At 50.2% G+C, this 23,095-nt stretch overlaps 1 protein-coding gene across 2 annotated transcripts; it reads left to right on the top strand.

The window, feature by feature from the left end:
* Nucleotides 1-1,186: 1,186 nt before the first annotated feature.
* On the top strand, nt 1,187-9,556 carry Arrb2 (arrestin beta 2). 2 transcript variants are annotated; one of them, XM_050162699.1, is made up of 15 exons: nt 1,187-1,322; nt 4,428-4,458; nt 5,050-5,110; nt 5,214-5,258; nt 5,464-5,660; nt 5,770-5,829; nt 6,204-6,271; nt 6,426-6,564; nt 6,811-6,895; nt 7,171-7,243; nt 7,542-7,679; nt 8,342-8,425; nt 8,518-8,597; nt 8,705-8,759; nt 9,059-9,556. In XM_050162699.1, exons 1-15 carry the CDS (start codon nt 1,300-1,302, stop codon nt 9,150-9,152), a joined length of 1,233 nt encoding a protein of 410 aa, XP_050018656.1. In that variant the 5' UTR covers nt 1,187-1,299; the 3' UTR covers nt 9,153-9,556. The 2 variants fall into 2 exon arrangements, with proteins under 2 accessions (XP_050018656.1, XP_050018657.1); XM_050162700.1 differs by lacking the exon at nt 1,187-1,322 and having other exon boundaries at nt 4,442-4,458; nt 4,662-5,110.
* Nucleotides 9,557-23,095: the final 13,539 nt, after the last annotated feature.

The following is a 23,095-nucleotide window of genomic DNA, read 5'->3' as shown; positions in this document are numbered from 1 at the left end:
CAAAAAAAAAAAAAAAAAAATCAAATCATTCCTGGGCTGGGGTAGGGATACGGCTTAATGTAAGTGACCCTTGCCAACCTTGTCAAGCATGGTGGAGGCCCCAGAAGAAAAATTAACAGAACGGGTTCCTCGCGCTCTTTCTTTCGCCTGCTCCACAAAATCCTCCACCATCCCTTCTAGTCCTCCGCAGCTCTCCTGCCTCCTAAGCCACAGGCACTCTGGAACAGGATGTTCTTTGCCTTGCTCAGTCTTTAGGATGTCCTTTCCCCACTTCTGCCCATCCTTCAGAACGGCTGTCCTCAAATTTCCTATCCTCCGGAGTGACTGACTGCACTCCACTCCTCCCCCAGGCTGGCCAAGCGCTTTTAGTTGCTGAATGTTCTGAGTCATGCCTCCATTAGAGCATTCCTGGGAGCATAATACCTGTCTCCTATAGCTCAAGGATCCCAGGAAAGTTAGGCCATGGTAATTCATGGTAATTCCCGACGGCTTGGCACAGTGACTAAACACAAAATAGAGGGAAGGATAAAGGAACAGAGATGGATGGATTGTGTGGATGCTAGCTGTACGGGTAGATGGTAAAGGAGGTGGCAAAGCCTGAGAAAATTTTAAAAGTGACCCTGCAAAAAATCAGAAAAGATAAATAAATACAGCAGGGGGAGCTGAAGGACCTCAAGAACGCGGGAAGGCGGGCAGAACAAGGCTGCACGTTCAGGGATGAGCAGCACACACTGAAGCAGGCACCATCGTGCAACTGACACGGTTCACCCACGTGTGCAGTGCAGAACCTGGTCGTCAGACCCAGACAGTGTTAGAGCTCATTCCCATCGCCCCCACTACCTCGTCCTTCCACCCGTTCTGTAAAAGCAAACAAAGGGGAGGGATCCCTGCAGGGCTATGGATACCGAAAGCCAATCAGTTGGCTCTAATCGCCTGGAAGGCGGCCGCCTCCATTTAAAGAGGCCCAATCTGGAGCTAAGGAGTTGAGGAGGGGCGGCGAGATGGGCGGGGACAGAGAGAGAGGGACCGCGCGGAGAGGCGTCCCCGAGGGAGACCGAGGACAGAGGCGTGGGGCGGAGCCAGTCCGGGGAGGGCGGGCAGCGCCGCGGCGCGCGGGATCCGGCTGACGCAGCTGGCCCCGGCTCCCCAAGACCCAGACCCGAGGGGAGGGGAAGGAGGAGAAAGAGCGAGGACGCGCGTGCGCAGTGGCGCGGGGAGGAGCGGGGGACCTGGCAGCGGGCAAGAAGGCTGCGAGCGAGCCGCGAACCCGGCGGGTGGAGGGCTGCGAGCGCGCGCACCATGGGGGAAAAACCCGGGACCAGGTATGGGAGGTGGGGCCGTGCTGCGGGGCATGGGCGGCGGCTCGCGGAGGGTGCAGGGATGGTCGCCAGAAAAGGACACCCGGCAAGAAACCCGGGGGCCGGACGCCTGGGTCCCTAAAGGGTAGCGGTCCGGGGCCGCAAGCCTAGGTCCTTGAAGATATTGATGCGGGGTGCGTGCTTGGGTCCCTGCCGAAAGCAAAAGCTGATTGGGATCGGGGAAACCCACGCCTGGGTTCTCGTAGAGATGTAGGAGTCGGACTACTGGGTTCTCTGTGCGGGCTGAGATGCAGGGGCGGAGGAAGGAGGAGCAGGTGGCCGGCCCCGAGGGGTTGTGTGCAGGGAGACTGGATGCTGAGAAGGGATTCCCCTAGACTGGTGCCCAACCAATGGAAAGCCTCCTGTCCAATATCCCACAGTCTGGTTGTTCCCACCTGTCCCGAGGGCCGGATAGCTCTCCTTCCAAACTTCAGTCTTCTAGGTTGCTAGGAGCAACAGCTTCTTCTTGAGGGAATAGAGTACATTAGGGACCCTCGGTGAAATTGGGCTGTATTCCTGTCCCCGGGAGGGGGAAGAGGTAGTATCTGCCCTGGACACACACATCCTCTCCCCGGATGTTTTCTGTGCAATCTAGGCTCCTTCCTTCCACAGATATCAGAGTTCTCTTTTTTTGGTCTATAGCAAAATCCACTTCCTGTTGTGACCCAACAACCCCAAGAGGACAGGGGGTGAATGCTTGAGTTCCAAGGGAGCAAGAGCAAAAGAATGAGTTTGGGTTCTGCCTCATCAAGAATAAGGGCCTGATCCTCAATAGTCACTTCTGCTGCAAAACACGGGATCGACCCTACCACTCCCACTGCCCTTGGGCTATGAGAACTTAGGCTTCTAGGCATCAAGAGGACCAATATCTGAGAGAGATGATCAGATGAATATTGGCCTCCTGGATTTGAGGTTAAACACTCCAGAAAAAGGGGAAGTCATTTACTTGGGGGAGGCCCCCAAATTTCCGTTGCGTGGTTCAGGAGAGGGACTAGATGGTCCAAAGAGAGACTGCTGACTTGGCATAATTCCCTACAGTCTCATCAAATTCTGGGCCGTAGGAAATGGAGAGAATAGCAGGAAGTACAAAAGGGCATCTGCTTTAGCTAACCCACAGCTGGGCACCTCCCTTTGTAATTCCCTTACTCTGGCTCTTTGGCTAGCCTCAGTGTGTGCCTGCTTCCCTTCCCTAACCTGGCAGCCTGGCAGGAGATAGCCAGGTCAGATGTAGATCGCAGACTCCAGGGCAACTCAGCGAGAGTCACACTGATTGTGGCTGTCTCAGCCTTCTGCCAGGGCTTCTAGTAGGAGAAAACACAGGCCAGAGGGAAACCAGAAGGAGAAGAGAGGCAGAGCCTAGGTGATGTACTAGCTGTCAGCCCAAACTGGGACCGAAATTAGAATGATTATTCTAACTGCTACCATGTCCGTGTGTGCCTTTGAGTTTGTCACGTAACCCTATATGTTTGCCCTGTGATGTATGGACAGCTTGGCCTTTGGGAAGGAGGAAGCAGTGGTTTTCCTAGCAGAAGCTAAAAGAGTGAGTTGAAGGAAGGATGGAACCCTGGGCAGTATTTCAGTGTCTTATCTGGGGACCCTTTCCTGGAATTGCTGCTGAGGCAAAGTGCACTAGAAGAGGTAGCATGGTGCTTGGAAATGGCCAGAGCCCTGGGCCACTAGAGAGTTCCCTATGCTCCCAGTAGTGAGTGGGGGGGTGGGTGTCACTAGACAGTTCCCTATGCTCCCAGTAGTGGGTGGGGGGGTCACTAGACAGTTCCCTATGCTCCCAGTAGTGGGGGGGGTCACTAGACAGTTCCCTGTGCTCCCAGCAATGGGGGGGGTCACTAGAGAGTTCCCTATGCTCCCAGCAATGGATGGGGTCACTGGACAGTTCCCTGTGCTCCCAGCAGTGGGTGTGGGGGGGTCACTGGACAGTTCCCTGAGCTCCTAGCAATGGGGGGTGTCACTAGGCAGTTCCCTGTGCTCCTAGCAGTGGGTGGAGTCTAGGCTTAGATTTGTTTCAGTGCCTGTATAGAAAACCCCCTTCGACTGTATAGTCAATGACAGGCCAGTTGAACAATTTAATGGACTTACAGCCAGAGTCGCCTTCCTCAAGTTTATGTCTGAGTCCCATCATGAACATTCTCTGTGACCTTTGGCAGAATTCTTGGCCTCACTATGCTTTGGTTTCTTCTTGGTAAGACAGGAATATCTCGACTTTAGTCATTGGGCTATAAGAGCAGTCACAATGCAGTTGGAGCACTGCTGGGACCCAGCAAATGTTAGCCAGCATCCTTGTTCTCTCACGGATGCCGGACTGTACAAGATCCCGAGGGTCCCAGCCACAAGTAAAAACAAAATGTGAGAGGAACAAAATGGGGGGCCGGTATTAGAGTTGAGGCCGAATCTTCACTCTGATGGAGCTGGGTTAAGCCTTGGATGACAAATGAGGTCAGAGATGGGGATGTTGGAGGTTCATGAAGTAGTCAGATGTGGCAATGCCTTCAGTAGAAACAACTGAGGGGCCAAGTCAAGGCATTGCTCCAGGCGTGACCCCAGGCGTCCTTGAGGCTAGAGGTCAGTTGAAAAGTGGCTAGTTTGATTGGGTATGGTGGGTCACACCTTTTATTCTAGCTTTGAGAGCCAGATGGATCTCACAGTTTGGGCCAGTCTGGTCTACATTATCAAGTTCCAGGCCAGCCAGGATTACGTAGTAAGAACCCCCATCTCAAAAACAAACAAATAAATAAACAGTGTGTTAGGTCTGACCCAGATGTTGTGTAGCCATCCAGTTGACATCTCTTTCCAGGGAAGGTCCCCTCAGGGGAGTCTAGATGGTTCCTGGGGTACTGTAGAGGTGGGTCAGACACCAAAGGAGCAGTGTTGGCCCTAACAGTCGACTTCCAGGGGCTGCCCTGTGGGAAATACTGGGACTTTGTTAGAGGTGGGAAGGGTAGAGCAGGGCCCCAGGGTGATTCCACTTCTCGGGCTGGGGAGGGAGAAGCTCTGGTGTGGCGGTCCCTGCCGAGTCTAAGGGAGGCAGTGGGGTCTCCCTTTCTGTTTTGTTAGGGTCTTCAAGAAGTCAAGCCCTAACTGCAAGGTGAGTTACCCACAGCATTTATCCTTTGATCCTCCCTGGGCCCAACCTACCCCCAGTTGATCCCCAACCCCTAGCTCCCCACTTCCTGTGACAGCTAAAAGCAGACTTCCTTCCCTCCTTAAGCCCCTTGCCACAGTCTGAAGAAGCCACAGGGCTGGGTGGGGACCGGGCTAGGTTCCTAAGCAAGCTTGCATCTCTCCTAGGAACCAACCGAGCGAACTTGGAGCTAGGAAAAATTAATAGTTCCCCAGGCTGTGGCCTGTTTATCTCCGAGCCCTTTGTAGGGACAGCTGCTAACTGCCTGGTCTGAGTGCTCCCTGAAGACATAGGAACACATATACATGCACATAACACACCTACCCTTGGTTGGTGGGCAGAGGTACAAAAAGTGACCAAAGAAGCAGGTAAAAGCCTAAACGAAAGCTTTACTGAGTCTGAAAACTGCCACTTTCACCTTCCAATAACACCAGGGGAACCCCACCCCGTGATAACCCATCCAGGGGGACCCCAAGACAATGCTGTCATCTTTGAGGGCTCTGGTGGCTTGCCACCATCCTCCCCAATTTTCCCTGTGACCCTTGACATCCTCAGCTCACCGTGTACTTGGGCAAGCGCGACTTTGTAGATCACCTGGACAAAGTGGATCCCGTGGGTACGTTTGCCTAGAAGGGGATAGCTCGTCCCCCAAGAGGGGGGGTTCTTGGCCCTGGGGAAAGGCCCCCTTCGGAAAATGAATCCATGTCTCCCTTTCCCAGATGGTGTGGTGCTTGTGGATCCTGAGTACTTGAAGGACCGCAAAGGTACTAGACCCAAGTCCAGGAGCTGGAGGGGAGGCCGGAAGAAGAAGAAATTTTGATGGGTTGGCATTGGTAGGGTGTCCCAGAGAGGTGGAAGGCCGAAGCAGAAGCAGGGGGTAGGATTCAGGGAAATCTGTCATGCTGAGGACATGTGTGGGTGACATGCAGGGGTTACTCCTCATCTCCTCCCCTTCCCCTTAATTTCCAGTGTTTGTGACCCTCACCTGCGCCTTCCGCTATGGCCGAGAAGACCTGGATGTACTGGGACTGTCTTTCCGCAAAGATCTGTTCATCGCTACATACCAAGCTTTCCCCCCCATGCCCAACCCACCCCGGCCCCCCACCCGACTACAGGACCGACTGCTGAAGAAGTTGGGCCAGCATGCCCATCCCTTTTTTTTCACAGTGAGGATGCTCCCCGTTCTCTGAAGGGTGTGGGGCATGGGGCTATGGGACTGATATGGGGTAAGGTACCTGTTACCAGGGACTGAAACCCCCCTTTTCTCTGCCACAGATACCCCAGAATTTACCCTGCTCCGTCACCCTGCAGCCAGGACCAGAGGACACAGGGAAGGTACGGGAGAGACAACTCTCATAGTCTATGAACACAACCCGAGTTAGAAGAAACACGAAACACGACTAAGCTAGGGGGTGAAGTTCAGGAGGTCCTGAAGCAGGGAGGTGTCCCCATGGACATAGGTGTGCATGGTGTGGTCACTGAGTCTGGAACATGTGCCTGGGTCTGCGGGTTCCTCCATGCACTGCCCTGACCCAGCCTCTGCCAGCTTCCAGGCTAGAAGGAGACGGTGGGGCAAGAGAGTCCCTGTTTCCGTGATGGGGCAAAAGTCCACCCCAAAGGGGAATGAAGCAAGGAGGCAGGAAAGGGTGTGTTGGGAGGGTGGTGACGAAAGCCTGGGGTAAGAGGGGGCCTTTCCTCCCCTTCCCAAGGCCTGCGGAGTCGACTTTGAGATCCGTGCCTTCTGTGCCAAATCCCTGGAAGAAAAAAGCCACAAAAGGTGAGAGAAACTACTTTTCTCTCTGGTGTAACCACTCCCTCCCAGTCTCACGGGACCCCAGACCCCTGTGGGATGTAGGAATCTGAGTTGGATTGTAGTGTCTTGAAACTGACCTTTCCCCTCCTCCAACACCCCCCCCTCCACACACACTTAGGAACTCTGTGCGGCTCATCATCAGAAAGGTGCAGTTTGCTCCAGAGACGCCCGGCCCCCAGCCCTCAGCTGAAACCACACGCCACTTCCTCATGTCTGATCGGAGGTCCCTGCATCTAGAGGCTTCCCTGGACAAAGAGGTGAGGTGTGAGAGGGTGACAGAGATGCCACAAAGCAGGCCAGAGTCTGGGGGAGGGGGGAAGGGGTGACGCCACAGGCAGGATGGCGGTTTGGGATTTTTTTTTTTAAAGACCGTTGCCTCACTTTTGGGGTGGAGGTGCTAAGAGCCAGGGTGGGGGTGGGGCAGAGCAGCCTCTGTCAGGGAGTCCCCAGGTTGGAGCCAGTGAAAAACACATGCAAGCTATGTAATCCCCTCCCTTCAAAAGCTGTACTACCACGGAGAGCCACTCAATGTCAACGTCCATGTCACCAACAACTCCGCCAAGACTGTCAAGAAGATCAGAGTCTCTGGTAGGAGGTGGGGGTGGGCACGGGCTTGGGAAGGACGGCCCTGCTTACAAGGGGCTTCTGCCTCTCTGTCAGCCCAGGCCTTACCCCAGTGTGGGGGAGCTACCGGGCCGGAAAGAATTTAGTCTGTTCCAGTACGGTGCGCCCTAGTGTTTATTATAGAAGGGCTGTTGGCCAGGGGCAGGAGGTGGGGGTGTGCTGCCCCTCAGTGGGGTTCACACCGTGTGGTCTGGAGTTGCGGGGCAGTGATTGTCTATACTTGGTCCCCCGCCCCACAGTGAGACAGTATGCCGACATTTGCCTCTTCAGCACCGCGCAGTACAAGTGCCCCGTGGCTCAGCTTGAGCAAGAGTGAGTATGGAGGGGTGTGGGACTCAAGCTCAGGGGAGAGTGTGAGCAGGCAGAATCCTTCAGAGCCCATCTTGCCTCTAAGGGGGGAGCGTGAGAGGGCAGAGTCCTTCAGAGCCTGTCCTCTATAGCCAGGGGCTCCAGGCTGTTAACTGTCTTGAACAGGTTGAGTCAGAACCCACCCCTCATGATCTGTGCCCAGATGGACAGTGCAGGAGGAGGTACTGCCTGAGGGTGGTGAGGGGATCCTCCCCCAGCCTGGTCTCTCCAAGGATCTTGTTCCCTTGTCCCCAAACCCCAGTGACCAGGTGTCTCCCAGTTCCACATTTTGCAAGGTGTACACCGTCACCCCTCTGCTCAGCGACAACCGGGAGAAGCGTGGCCTCGCCCTGGACGGGCAGCTCAAGCATGAAGACACCAACTTGGCTTCCAGCACCATGTGAGGGCGGGGTTGGTGGACTGGGAGACAAGGGGGGGGGTGTCGGGCTTCCGTTCAATGCAGGCCTTGTGCCAGGCTCTGTCCTAGGTGCCAGGGACGTATCAGTGAACAGAAGTGACAGAGACCTCTCACATTCTAAGGAAGGGAAGACAATGAGATAAATGGTAAACTAGATAGCATGTTAGGAACAAGTGTTAAGTGGGGAAGCAAGCCGAGCAGGAGGGATGAGGCAGAGAAAGGGGCAGGCTGTGTGGATGTAATAGATTGGCCAGAGAGGGTGAATACTGAAGGACCCAGGGGGAAGAGGCATTGTGGATATGCGAGCAAACAGAGCTCCAAGCAGAGAGAACTGCAAGCTTAAAGACTCAGGTGGGATGGTCCCCAGGGTGTGTGAGGAACTGTGATGTGTCGCTATGACCTTGGGCACCCGTCGCCCCAGAAGACCAGAGTGGGTACACGCTACACCGCCACACAGGCCCATAGGGTGAGAAGGGACCACACGGAGAGAAGTAGGTTAGAGAAAGCCACACACATCAAAGACCCCCGTGACTGGCACAGAGTTCTGCCTGGAGGAATGCCACGGGCCTGCCTTGGCATGGCTTCGCAGCTGATGCTGTGGGAGCCCTGGATCCCTGACCCTGCTCCCCTCCTCCCGATTGCAGAGTGAAGGAGGGAGCCAACAAGGAGGTGCTGGGGATCCTGGTGTCCTATAGAGTCAAGGTGAAGCTGGTGGTGTCTCGAGGCGGGTGAGTAGGGGGACAGCCTGGTCTTGCGGCGCTCTGTGGCTCTGTGGGTTTGTGGTGGTGGTCCTCTTCATGCCGCCCTTCTCCCTCCCCAGGGATGTCTCCGTGGAGCTGCCTTTTGTTCTCATGCACCCCAAGCCCCACGACCACATCACCCTTCCCAGACCCCAGTCAGGTGAGCATTCTCCGCTCTGAGCCCCACAGAGAGGGACTGAGTCAGGGCCAGTGGGGAAATGACCATCCTTTCAGTACCCACCCACCCATTCCCTCTCTGCCCTTCAGCACCCCGGGAAACAGATGTCCCCGTGGATACCAACCTCATCGAATTTGATACCAAGTAAGTAACACTCCCTGCCTTCTTACTTTGATCCTCTGGGACAGAGATTCCCTTATCCTTAAATCCACCTTCATACCTTGTGGGAGTTTCCTTCTGGTGGGAGAGACTGGTAGAAGTATCAGATCAGATGACTCAGCCTGCTGAGGCTGCCACTTATGCCCCTTGTCTCCTGTGAACCTCTGATTCCAGCACCACACAAGCGCCTGACTCTAGGATGGGGTGGGGGTGAGGGGAGCAGAGTGGGAAGCCCAAGGGACAGTCAGAAGCCCTTACCTCATCTCCTCCTTGTTGTCACCAAGCTACGCCACGGACGATGACATTGTGTTCGAGGACTTTGCCCGGCTTCGGCTGAAGGGGATGAAGGATGACGACTGTGATGACCAATTCTGCTAGGAAAAGAGGCTGGGAGAGGTAGTGGCAGGACCAAGGTCCCACTGTCATTTTGGGTGTGGGGTCCCAGCCTCTCCTCCTCCCCCATCCACCCAGGATTCGCACTGGACCCATGACTTGTTGAAAACGGGCATTAATCTTCTGCCTTCAGCGCTGCTGCCCTGGCCCTGCTCCCTAGGGTGGCAAGCTGTGTGCACACCTAAAGTTTTGGGAAGGAAACACTGAAAATGAGGAGTGATTGTAGAGAAAAGTAGTAGAAAGAACTCCCACATTCCGCCTGGTACCAACCCGCCCCCCAAGTCACCACTTCTGCCTCCCAGTCCTTGAAGATGAGACTTTGCTGGGGGAGAGGGTGAGGCCTTTTCTTTGTTTCTGAGCACAGGGAAGAAATAAACCTTTGAATAGGCCTGAGTGTGCACGTGTTTCCTCTGCAGCGCAGCGTTTAAGCGGTGCGCAGTGCGCCTGCCCATCCGTGATGCTTTTCTCTAAGTCTGCAGGGTACCTCCCATGGGTTATCAATAAATGTTTGCTGGATGACGGTGCTGTGCCCGTGTCCCAAGGTAAATATTGAAACTTGATGTGGTTGGCACACACTCCAGTGTAGAGCTTGGTAGAGCCACAAAGTCAACTTAGTCATCTACAGGGAAAAGGGTAACTTCCCTGAAGGTCCTGGGAACTGGGCGGGACGGGCTCCTTTCGGTTGAAGCTGGCAACAGGCGACCACATTGTGACCTTGTTAGGTTTGTCTCTGCTGTTCCTTCTGGTTTGTGAAGAGGTCTGCTTCTGGACTGGGTAACCACATCTGCATACCTCCCCCAACAGATGCCATATGAGCAACATCAGAAAGAGTCACTGTGGGCCAAAGCCAGGCCGGGTGGGAAGGAGCTATTCTCACCTCCCACGTCACCCACTGCAGCTCCTGCAGGTGACCTTTCTGTCCTAGTCAGGGTTACTGTTGCTGTGGTGATGCACCATGACCAAAGCAAGTTGGGAGGAAGGGCTTTATTTGGCTTACTCTTTCACACCATAGCCCGTCATTGAAGGCAGTCGGGACAGGGACTTAAACAGTAGGAACCTGGAGACAGGAGCTAATGCGTGGGCCATGGAGGGGTGCTGCTTACTGACTTGCTCTCGTGACTTGCTCAGTGTGTGTGTGTGTGTTTTTTTAATAATTTATTTTTATTTTATGTGCACTGGTGTTTTGCCTTCATGTATATCTGTGTGAGGATGCTGGATCCCCTGAAACTGGAGTCACAGACAGCTGTGAGCTGCCATGTGGATGCTGGGAATTGAACTCAGGTCCTCTGGGAGAGTAGCCAGTCCTCTTACCTGCTGAGCCATTTCTGCAGTCCCTCAGTGTGCTTTCTTTTGGAACCCAGGACCACCTGCCCAGGGGTGACACCACCCACAGTGTGCTGAGCCCTCCCTCACTGATGACTAAGAAAAAGCCCTACATGCCTGTCTTTTTTTTTTTTTTTTTCAAGACAGTGCTTCTCTGTGGTTTTGGAGCCTGCCCTGGAACTAGCTCTTGTAGACCAGGCTGGTCTCTAACTCACAGAGATCTGCCTGCCTCTGCCTCCCGAGTGCTGGGATTAAAGGCGTGCGCCACCACCGCCCGGCTATGCCTGTCTATACCCTGATCTTACAGAGGCATTTTCTCCTCTCCGGTGGCCCTAGCTTGTATCAAGTTGACATAAACTTAGCCAGAATGCCTTTCTAATGGCTCCATCCCATGAACAACCTTGACCTACATCCCTGCTGTGTGCCAAGCATGGTATAAGGGCATACGATCTATAAGTCACTCCCTGTGTCCCAAGAACGGGAACTGAGAATGCATCAGTGATCTGTAGGTTGGGGTTGGGGGATGATTCCCCTGGAGGAAGTGAACTTCAAGCAGAGAACTGAAAACGAGTTAGGGGACATACAAGGATAGATATTTGGGACCATGGCAAAGCCTCACGTGAAGGCCGGAAGGTGTGTAGAAACACAGATCACGGACCTGAGCAGCCAACAAAAAGTGAAGTATATTTTGTTGAGGCAAAGGGAAGCAGCTTACATGGGCACTGGTCTGTGTTGAAGCTTGTAAAATCGTAATTAAATCATCGTTTATCCACAGGCTTTAAGTGTGGCCTGAATGTCACTGACCTTGCTTAGCCCATCCCAGGCCATCGCCCCTACCCATACTGGGTTTGTCACAAAAGAAACTAGCCCCCTTTCATCTTTGCCTCCAATGTCCCTGACTCCTGTGATCCTGCTCCTTGACCATTAAGGTCATGGACATAGCTTCACCAGGAAAACCAGTCCTCTGGGAGGCAAGATAAAGATCCAGGATTAGGTTCTTCAGTCTCAGGTCCTGAGTAAGAAGATTCAGAGGAAAAATCCATCATTGGGTTGGAGAAATGATGCCTTAAAAAAAAAAATTACATTTTCAGTGCTGTTTAGAAGGCAATCCACACAGATGGTTTTAAAAAAATCTTCGCAGTATAAAATGGTAAATAGTGAACAAGCAAGCTCCCTCCTGGCCCATCCCGGCCCTGATGTCTCTTTCCTACCAACCACCACCATCCTCGTTTATTCAAAGACTGGTCTTTGTATTGAGTCACACGTAAGCAGGCTTTCTGTACTCACTGCCTCATCTCAGATACAGGGGTCAGCAAACCGTGAGCTCAGCCTCATCAGGCTACATCTGGGGAGCACTGATAGTGCTGCCCAGAAGGGGCTTCCGAAGCCCTGCTCCGGCCACCCTTCCTGTTAAAGAGCAGCTGCCAGCTACTAGCTGATGCCATTTGTTACTGGTTTCCTGTGGGCATTCTGAATGTTTTCAGTTCAAACAGTTTTGTAATAGTTCCTCCTACAGATCCGTCTTTCCAGACGTGTGGTGATACTCTAGCACAGCCCTGAAAGGAGGGCTGCGGGCTGGAGAGATGGCTCAGCAGTTCAAGGGCATGGGCTGCTCCTGCAGAAGATCCGAGTCTGGTTCCCAGCACTCATGTCAGGCAGCTCACAAGAGACTAGAACCTCCGACTCCCAGGGGTCTGATTCTCTCTTCTGGCCTCGATGGCACTTTTGTTCATGTGCACTTAACCTTCACGTAGACACACATACATAAACATTTTTTTTTAAAGTTACTGGGTCAGAGAGGGTGAATATATCTCTAATCATGTTAGTGCAGGTGAAATACAGTATTACCTGTCTCGTTTTTATTTATTTGTTTATTGATTTGAGACAGGGTTTCATTACATAGCCCTGTCTGTCCTGATACTCACTATATAGACCAGGCTGGCCTTAAACTCACAGATCTGCCTGCCTCTGCCTCCTGAGTGCTGGGATGAAAAGCGAATTCCACCATGCCCAGCTTTTTTTTTCCTTTAATGTGTATGAGTGTTTTGCTTGCGTATATATCTTTATATCACATATGTGCAGTACTCATGGTGAGGGTATCAGATCCCCTGGGACTGGAGTCACTTATGTGTGGTACTCATGGTGAGGGTGTCAGATCCCCTGAAACTGGAGTCACTTATGTGTGGTACTCATGCTGAGGGTGTCAGATCCCCTGGGACTGGAGTCACATGTGTGGTACTCATGGTGAAGCTGTCAGATCCCCTAGGACTGGAGTCATATTTGTGCGGTACTCATCCTGAGGGTGTCAGATCCCCTGGGACCAGAGTTACAGGCCGCTATGAGCTGCCAGGTAGATTGAGAGAATCAAACCTGGGTTTTCTGAAAGAGCAGTCATTGCTTTGGACCTCTGAGTCATCTCACCTGCCCCCAAGTATTACCGACCTCAAGTTACTTTTTTTTTTAAAGATTTATTTATTTATTATGTATACAGTGTTCTGTCTATATGTATGCTTACAGGCCAGAAGAGGGCACCAGATCTCATTACAGATGGCTGTGAGCCACCATGTGGTTGCTGGGAATTGAACGCAGGACCTTTGGAAGAGCAGGCAATGCTCTTAACCTCTGAGCCATCTCTCCAGCCCCAAGTTACATTTTTTTTTATTATGACTGAAGATAAACCCAACTTTCTGAGCTGACAGTCTTTTATTTCTTTTAGGGGATTGGGTAAGTGGGGCGGTGCTTGTCTCAAACACAGGCACTTGAGCGTGCTAGGCAAGTGAGCTACATCCATCCGCAGACTCCTTGAGTAGATGAAAAGCTCTTAAGGGTCTAGCAAACTGAGCTGGAGAAATGGTGCAGTGACTAAAGGTGCTTATTACACACGCCTTTAATCCCTGCACTCGGGAGGCAGGGGCAGGCGGATCTCAGTGAGCTCGAGGTCTGGTCTACAAGAGCGAGTTCCAGGACAGCCAGGACCGTTACACAGAGAAACGCTGTCTCAAAAAAAAAAAAAAAAAAAAAAAAAAAAAAAAAAAAACAGGAAAAAAGACAAAAGATGTTCATTATCAATCTTGAGGACCCAAGTGTAATGTCCAGAACACACAAGGCAAATTGTCCTCTGACCTCCACACACGAACCATGGCACACGCACACACACGCATATAATACAGATTTTTAAAGACTACAGCACAATCATGCCATGTAAACTAATCGAGTCTCAGATGAGCACTGCGTGTTTTCTCCCACGTTTGGAAAGGTAGCATAGAAAAGGACTGATAGATAAGAAGGGCCCCGGGGGCAAAGGGGCTAGAAGGGTAATAAGGCAGCGGATATGGTCAAAACGCATCACATATGTGCATGAATGGTGTAATGAAGCCCGTTGTTGCACACAATAAACTGGGCATGATGACACACACCTGTAATCCCCATTCTTGGGAATCAAAAGCAGAACTGCCTCAAATTTGGGGCTAGGCTAATCTAAGTTGAGAGTTCCAGGACAGCCAGAAACACACAGCGAGACCCAATCTACAAAACAAAGACGTGCTGGGTGTGGGTGGTGTCTGCTGAAGCAGCAAATCTCTGTGAGATCAAGGCCAGCTAGAGCTACAGAGGGAGAGCCCGTCTCAAAGAAATAGCAAATGAATGGTGCACAGGCTCGTAAACGAACAATAACGTGTACCACGCGTGAAGGCTGGAGTTCAGCTCGGCACCAGAGCCCTGTCCAGGCCAATCCCCAGCCTGAGAGAAAGAACAGGCAGGAGGCTGGGTTCCTGAGTGCCTTGGCAGAGTATGTGCCTAGCATGCCCAGAGCACAAGAAAGGAAGGTGGGCTGAGGGGAGAAGGAAGAAATGAACACTGGAGTGTGTGGTATTTTTCCCGGTTTTCTACAGCTTCTTCTCTTTTTGTTGTTTGTTTGTTTTTCCAAGACAGGGTTTCTCTTTGTAACAGCCCTGGCTGTCCTGGAACCCGACTAGCCTGGAACTCACAGGGATCCACCTGCTTCTGCTTCCCAGTGTTGGGACTGAAGGTGTGCGCCTCCACCACCTGGCTGCGTCTTCTGCATTTGTAGCTCGTTCCCTTTTTATTTTAGAACACATGGTGTGTGACATCATTTGATACTCCAATTTCGTACAGCTCTCACCTGTGTCTAGTTCCAAATCATTTCTGTTGTCTGTTTTGAGACAAGGTCTCTACTCTGTAGCCCAGACTGGCTTGAACTCTTGAGCCGCAGGCTTCAGAGTGCCGAGTGTACGGAAGAACACTTCTTCTGATATTATTAGTAATGCGTACACTTTTATTTTGAGGTACACATCTGTAGTCATTTTCAACTGGCTTCTGTCATAAAGCCTTTGCCCTTCTGTTTGTTCATGACTTGACACTTAAGTTCTTTCAGGTCACACACCAAGATCTTATCAACCACTAGCTCATTGGCTCACTTGGTTTCTTCTCCTTTCACAGCTCAACCCTCACCCCCAGATCCATCATCCACCCCCACTCTTTGGTCTAACAGCAGGGGCAGTGATTGGCTGGTGTATACTGCCAAGGGCAGGAGTCACATGACCACACTTACTTGTTCACTCAACACATATATTTGAAAACATAGGTTCTGACGCTGTGCTGAGCAGGGCAGAGATCTAGGACCACTAAATACTCAATAGTCTCAGGTCGGGAGGCAGAGGCAGGTGGATCTCTGTGAGTTCGAGGTCAGCCTGGTCTACATGGGAGCTCCAGGACACGCTCCAAATCTACAGAGAAATCCTATCTTGAAAAAAGCGAAGCAAAATAAAACAAAGTCTCTAACCTAGGCTGGGCATTAAATACCTAACAACTCCTCACTAACTCCTCCCCTGCTCCCCACTACCTCCTCCCCTGTTCCCATTACCTCCTCCCCTGCTCCCCGCTACCTCCTCCCCACTGCCTGCTACCTCCTCCCCTGCTCCCATACCACTGATTTTACACCTGCCTCATGCTCAGTAACTTCTGCACTTTTTCCAGACTAGGAGAGAGAGGGAGGGGGGAGGGAAGGGGAAGAGGGGATGGGAAAGGATGGGAGAGTAGGAGGGGATGAGCGGGGAGGGGAGAGGAGAGAAGAGAAAGAGGAAAAAGCATGAATGAGCTCAGCATCCCACCTCCATCTCTGCTCCACCTCCCCCTTGTCTCCTGGATCTTGATTCATCAAACCACCCCCTTACTTTCAACCTCTGTCTCTACTGGCTTGTCCTCTAAGGGAAATAAACGCAGGCCAGTCCCTTCTACTGAAGGAATGGGAAAATAGAGAGCATTGAGAGGACTTAGGGAAGAAAGCAAGGAGGGGGAAAAAAGAAAAGAAAAAACCCTCTTCTCCACTCCCAAGTCTCTTTCACAGAAAAGGATATCTCGATTTCCTCTCTCACTTTTCTGTTTTTAGTTTGGTTTGATTTTTGTTGTTGTTGTTTTATTTTTAACCTTTTATTTGTATTTTATGTGTATGGGTGTTTGCTTGCATGTATGTGTGTGTACCACATGCATGCGGTGTCGATGGAGGTGAGAAGAGGGTGTTGGATCTCTTGGGACTGGAGTTATGGTTGGCTGTGAGCCACTATGCAGGTGCTGGGAATCGAACCTTCCCTCTGGAAGAGTAGTAAGTGTTAACTGCTGAGTCCTCTCTCAATCCCTTGGTTTGATTTTTTGAGACAAGTAGATGAGGCTAGCCTTGAACTCACCTTCCTCCTACCTCTGCCTTCCAAATGCTTGGATTTAGTATCAAGCTTGGTTCTTTTTTAAAATTTACTTTTTATTTTCAAAGTAATAAGTACAGACCTCTTAAGGCAACAGATAAGGGCTGGAGGTCTACCTTAGGGATAGTGTTTTTCTGGCACATACAAGACCCTGAGTTCATCCACAGCACCATATACACACAGAACAGAGCCATAAGGTGCTGGAATATTCTTTAGTGTGGGTGGTTGTGGGTGTGTTTGCTTGGGTTTGTTTTTATTGTGTTTTGTTGTTGGGTTTTTGTTTGCTTGCTTGGTTGCTTGGTTGACTGGGTTTGGCTTTTCTTTTTTGTTTGTTTGTTTTTTGTTTTTTTTTTTTTCAAGACAAGGTTTCTCTGTTTAACAGCCCAAGCTGTCCTGGAACTAGCTCTTGTAGACCAGGCTGGCCTCTAATTCACAGAGATCCACCTGCCTCTGCCTCTCGAGTGCTGGGATTAAAGGCGTGCACCACCATTGCCTAGCAAACAGTAAATCATGTTTTCTTTCTTTTTTTTTTTTGGTTTTTGTTTTGTTTTTTATTTTGTTTTTGGTTTTTTTGAGACAGGGTTTTTCTGTATATCCCTGACTATCCTGGAACTTGCTCTTAGTTCAGGCTGGCCTCGAACTCACAGAGATCCTCCTGTCTCTGCCCCTGCCTCCCAAGTGCTAGGATTAAAGGTGTGTGCCATGTTTGTTTTTTTTTTCTTTTTGTTTTGTTTTTGTTTTGTTTTTCGAGACAGGGTTTCTCTGTGCTTTTGGAGCCTGTCCTGGAACTAGCTCTTGTAGACCAGGCTGGTCTCGAACTCACAGAGATCTGCCTGCCTCTGCCTCCCAAGTGCTGGGATTAAAGGCATGCGCCACCACCGCAGGACTTGGTTTGTTTTTTACTTAGTGTCTCATTATATAGCTCTAGCTGTCCTGGAACTCCCTGTGTAGACTAGGTTAGCCTCAAACTCACATAGATTTGCCTGCTTCTGCCTCCCGAGTTCTGGGGTTAAAGGTGTGCACCACCACACCCAGCAGCTATAAGGTTTTAACAAGAAGAGTAGGTCCCTGATTTCTTTGTCCTTTGAGGGAACAACTCTCTCCACCTCCTTCAGATGTTTCTGAGGACAGTCACCCCACATCTCTGAACATACCCATTTTGCTCCTTCTTGACTTCTGCTTTCAGCATCCTCTAGCGGATGCCCAGCTGTGACGCCACGACACAATGCTGTCGTCTGCAGGCTCATGCTGCAGACTATGCTGTAACTGCACGATCAAGTTGCAAAATAAAAATTGCAAACAAAACAAAACAAAAAACTCCATGATGGGAGGAGGAGGGAAGGGAGGGGCAAGAATTTTTTTTTAATTTTCATAATAGTTTAAGTAAGTTTATGGTTTTATAGGCCGCACTGGGAGATGAACATATAGCTACAGGCACAGGTGGCACAAATCTGGCAGAAGGTGAAGGTGGCGTCCGTCTTTGTCCCTCCTGATCATCATACGATGCTTTCCGTCCTGTCCCCCCCATTTCTGAATATTGTATCAGGCGGGGCCAGAGCAATGTCCGGTATTGAATTGTGCCTCTGCTAAGGTTTACAGAGGCCTCTGTGGCCCTCTCTCTCTTTGTACAACTTTGTTTCCCCTGAACAATGATCGTTTGAAGTTTGCTTATTCTCCAGATTCATCATGAATTCCGTCCTGTGCTCTTTTCCAAGAGTCCACATTTCAGTTCTTTCAAAACTAAAGATGCTCATCCCTTTCATCTCCTTGAAGACATAGCTCAGAATCTTTCTATTGAACTGGGGTTCGTGGTCACCTCTTATGAATGACCTCGACCTCAGCTCATGGATGCCCTAGCTGCCTCTTAACTGGGGAAATCTGACAGTCTATACAGACCAAAAAATGTCTTCATTCCTCTTCCTGGTCGGGAGTTTAGCTTTGTGAATCTCTGCATCCCCCTTAACGTCATTCTCCTGAGGTGACTCTTAGGAAAGGCCTGTGTTTTCCAGAGGTAGGTGAAAACATGCGGCTAAGTTCCCTTTGATGAACTATGAGCCACTTCTCAGCCAGGCCCCTAGTACAGGTCTCGTCCTCATCTTCCTCTTTTCCACCAGCCCCAGCCGAGGTTTCACCATGCATGCAGTGTTTCTTGCATTTCGTTGTGCACACAAGTCACCTGGGGATCTTTCAACACAGACGGTGATGTAGTTGGCCTGGAGTCTGCGCTAAGACTGCCTCTCTGATGAGTCTCAGTGATGCTGACATCCAGGGATACAGGCTTACCCAGCCAAGACCTTCGAGGACAGCTGCACTGTCAGCCTTTGCCCTTGTGTGACTTGTGGAGCACACTGAGCTAACTGCCTGCACCTGTTTTAAGAGAGAATAAATTTAAATTTTCACTGAGAAAAATGGAGTTTTTGCATTTCTATTTAGCTTTCACCCCAAAGCAGCTGGGGTGTGGAACTCTGGATTTGGAATCCGCCCTGCCTCAAATGTTGACTTCCTGCCCTTCTCTTAGGAATGGGTGTCACTGTAAAGAGGCCTATACCAGGCCGAGCACTGGCAGGTAGCTTTCTTTCTCTCTGGAAGCTTCCCTGAGTCCTTTTTGTTGAGCCTGGTGTCCTGATACGTGGATCTGTTTTCCTCCATGGTGACACTGGGTACTTGATGGGCTCTTACATCCAGAACAGTTCTTTTTCCTCTTCATTCCTGTGATCACATCTAGAATTTAAGCCTACTGGGCTACTTCTCAATTGCTTTTTCTTGTCTACATTTACTCTCTCTCTCTCTTTCTCTCTCTCTCTCTCTCTCTCTCTCTCTCTCTCTCTCTCTTTCTCTGTGTCTTTGTCTGTGTCTCTCTGTCTCTGCCTCTCTCTCTGCCTCCCTCACTCGCTCTCTGAGTGTGTGTTTGACAGAGTGTCTCACTCACAGCTCTGGCTGGCCTGGAACTGGCTAGTGCTGGGATAAAAGGAATGGGCCCCAATGCCCATCTACGTACCATTGTCTCATTTACTGTACCTGCAGGAAGAGTTCTTCAGTTTCTCTTTCATCCCACAGAACTTTTCTTTTTGAGACAGGGTTTTTCTGTGTAGCCCTGACTATCCTGAAACTTGATCTACAGCCCAGGCTGGCCTTGAACTCACAGTGATCTACCTGCTACTGCCTCTCAAGTGCTGGGATTAAAGGTGTGCGTCACCACCGCTCAGCCCATGGTAATTTTTTCAGATCTTCATGATTTGGTTTTCCAGGGCATGCTTCTGGACTCAACCCTGTTGGTGTGGAAAAGGAGACAAGGAACATAGGCAACATACCACAACCCCGTCTCAGAAAATAAATAAAATAAAATAAAATAAAAGGGTGAATTCTTACTATGTTGCTCAAGCTGCCCACAAACTACTGGACTCCAGTGATCCTCCTACCTCAGGCTTTCTAGTTAGTTCTCACCATAGAAATATGCTACAGTCTCAACTGACCAGTCATACAAATAAAATTTCTTACTTGGCCAGCTGGTGGTGGTGCATACCTTTAATCCCAGCACTTGGGAGGCAAGTGAATTCTGTGAGTTCGAGGCCAGCCTAGTCTATGGAGCAAGTTCCAGGACAGGCACCAAAGCTACAGAGAAACCCTGTCTTGAAAAACCAAAACCAAAACAAACAATAACAAAACAAACCTCTTACCTGAGACCTGTAGGTTTTTTGTTTTTCCTCTGTATTTATTGCTTTCATGATAGAAAGTTCTTCAAATATCTGGAAATCCTTTTCTGTCTGGTCATATTCAAAAGTGAAGTGGTAGTGTGAATTTGTAATCCCAGCACTTCAAGAGGCTGAGGCAGGAAGATGTCCAATTCCAAGAGAGCCTGAGGTGAAAAGAAATTGACTGACTATTTCATATACACAGTCAGGATTTAAACAATGAATTTCAGCATGGACTGGTCCAGCTAAGGACTTTGTTACAGCCTGTGTTAATTGGATCGCAGCCCTAAGTAATCAAGTTCCCCAAGGACCATCCTGGAATCTTGAACCTGGAAACAATAAACTTGACTGTCAAGTGCAGAAACCACAACCCAGTACATAAGTCTTCACTTGTTTTCAGTGCCATGCTTTTGCCCTCAGCTGTATCCAGGTACCCACCAAGCAAAAGCCCTGCTTTCCATTTCTAACAAGGACCTCTGGGAAGCAAGGTACGGTGGCACATGCGTTACCTCCAGTACTTGGGAGGCAGAAATAGGATGGTACACAGCAAGGTCCTAGTCTTATTTTTTATTTGGTTAGTGTGTGTGTGTGCGTGCATACACGTGTGCACTTGAATGTATGTGTGTCTGCTGAGGCCAGGAGAGGGCATCAGACAGATCCCCCTAGAACTGGAGCTATAGATGGTTGTGAGCTGCCATGTGGGTGCTTGGAACTGAACCTGGGTCCTCTGGAAAAGAAGCCAGTGCTCTTAAATGCTGAGTCTCTCTCCAACCCACAAAGGGCCTAATCTAAAAAGAAGGAGGAGGAGGAGGAGGAGGAGGAGGAGGAGGAGGAGGAGGAGGAGGAGGAGGAGGAGGAGGAGGAGGAGGAGGAGAAGAAGAAGAAGAAGAAGAAGAAGAAGAAGAAGAAGAAGAAGAAGAAGAAGAAGAAGAAGAAGAAGAAGAAGAAGAAGAAGAAGAAGAAGAAGTAGTCCTGTTCCTACCTCCAGCTTTTTAAGACCTCCTGTGGTTTGGTTACTACTCTGCTGCTAAAGCAGTTACCACTCAGCCTCCGTTCCCCAGCCGTCGTCCATGTGTCCATATCTATGCCATTTTTCTTTTTGGTGCTGAGATAAAACCCGGTGTCCCAAACAAAGCCTCTAAGTTCCGGTGCCAGCATTGGGTTTCTGAGAACTAGTACTTTAGGTTAGCCTTGAATTTGCTGCCCGTGGCCCCTGGAGTTGAGGTTACAGGAATGCACCGTCACTACGTGTTTCTTCACTTTGTAGTTTAGTGTGTTTCTTTGTTTTCTTTTTTTACAGATGAGTCTCATTGAGCATAAGCTGGTCACGAGCTCACTGTTTAGCAAAGATGACCTTGAAATTCTGATCTTCCTGCCTCTACCTGCCCAGTGCTAGGGTCAGATGTGACAACATGCCTGGTTTTCCCATTCCTCTTTGTTATTTTGTTTCTAGCGTAGTCCTGGCTGGTCTTGGAACTGGCTATGTAAACCAGGCTGGCTTTGAACTCCAAAATGATGGGATTAAAGGCACGGACTACCACACCCATAGGCTCTTTCCATTTACTTTATTTGCATGAAGAGTTCCCCAATTTCTCTTCCAAGGTCTTTGAGACTTATTTGTTGGAAATGGAAAACAGGGTTTTCGCCTTGGTGGGCACCTGGGAACAATTGAAGGGGCAAAAATGACAGAGGGTCGGGCATGGTGGTACGTGCCTTTAATCGCAGCACTTTGGATGTAGAGGAAGGTAGAGTGGTGCATGCCTTTAATCCCAGCACTTTGGACATAGAGGCAGGTAGATGTATCTCTATGAGTTGGCCATGTGTATGACCCTAGCAACTGGTAGGCAGAGGCAAGAGGATCAGAAGTTCAAGTCTCTCATTGAACACGGACACAACCATTTTGGCTAGACTGACTGGCAAGCAAGGCCTTGGGATTGTCTCTACCCCTGAATCACCAGGGTTACAGATAGACACCACTGACCCGGGCTTTTCCATGGGTTCTGGAGATCCAAACTCAGGTCCTCACAGGCTTGCATAGGAAGCACCTGTCCAACTGAGCCATCTCCTCAGTCTTCTTTATCTCCCTCAAGACAGGGTCTAAGCTCAGGCTGGTTTTGAGCTTGCTGTGAAGCAAGCCAAAGATGATCTTGAACTTCTGATTCTCTCACCTCTACCTGCTTAGTGCTCAGATTACAGACACACACTCCACACATATCCAGTTTTAGGAAGTGTTGGAAGTTGAGCCCAGGGCTTTGTGCATGCTAGGCAAATCCTCTACCAACTGCCCTTAAAACATCATGATCGTTGAAGGCATTTGCCACCAAGCCCGACAGCTTCAGCTCAAGTTCCAGAGCCCACATGATAGAGAGAACTGACTCTTTCCTAGTGGTCTCTGCTCACCACATGAGCACTGTGGCAGGCAGACACACCTGTTTGTGAATTCTTGTGCTCTCTCTCTCTCTCTCTCTCTCTCTCTCTCACACACACACACACACACACACACACATACACACACACATACACACACAAGAGTAAATAAATGTAATTTTGCTTTGTTTTGTTTTTGTTTTTCGAGACAGGGTTTCTCTCTAGCTTTGGTGACCGTCCTGGAACTAGCTCTTGTAGACCAGGCTGGCCTCGAACTCCCAGAGATCCTCCTGCCTCTGCCTCCCAAGTGCTGGGATTAAAGGCGTGCGCCACCACCGCCCGGCTGTAATTTAAATTTTAAAAATCTTTGTCATTTTATTAGGCTCTAAGAAAGAACAAATTTGAGTGCTAGGTCCATCAAGTGTAACTGAGCCGCCTGTCATTCATGTGCTATTTAACCCTTTGCAAACTGCATCTATTACTATTACTGTTGCTCCTCAGGCTCTTCCCGGTGTTGCTTTCAGGACTTCCTGCGTAGCAGGCAAGTGCACTACCATGGAACTATTAACTTCCATCTCTGTTCACGATGCGGCCCTGGCTTGATATGTAGACCAGGCTGGTCCCAAGTTCACCGAGATCCACCTGCTTCTGCCTCCATAGTGCTGGGATTAAAGACATGTGCCACCACTACACCCACAACCAGCAATATTTTCATTCTTGACCTCTGTAAGTCTCAAGAGTCTCTTAAAAAAAAAAAAGAGAGAGAGCCGGGCGATGGTGGCTCACGCCTTTAATCCCAGCACTCGGGAGGCAGAGGCAGGCAGATCTC

The sequence above is a fragment of the Alexandromys fortis genome, unplaced genomic scaffold (assembly GCF_014885135.2).
Source record: "Alexandromys fortis isolate MF-2015 unplaced genomic scaffold, M_Fortis_MF-2015_v1.1 scaffold_84, whole genome shotgun sequence".
Taxonomy (NCBI): domain Eukaryota; kingdom Metazoa; phylum Chordata; class Mammalia; order Rodentia; family Cricetidae; genus Alexandromys; species Alexandromys fortis.
This window is presented reverse-complemented; position numbering and strand designations above follow the sequence as displayed.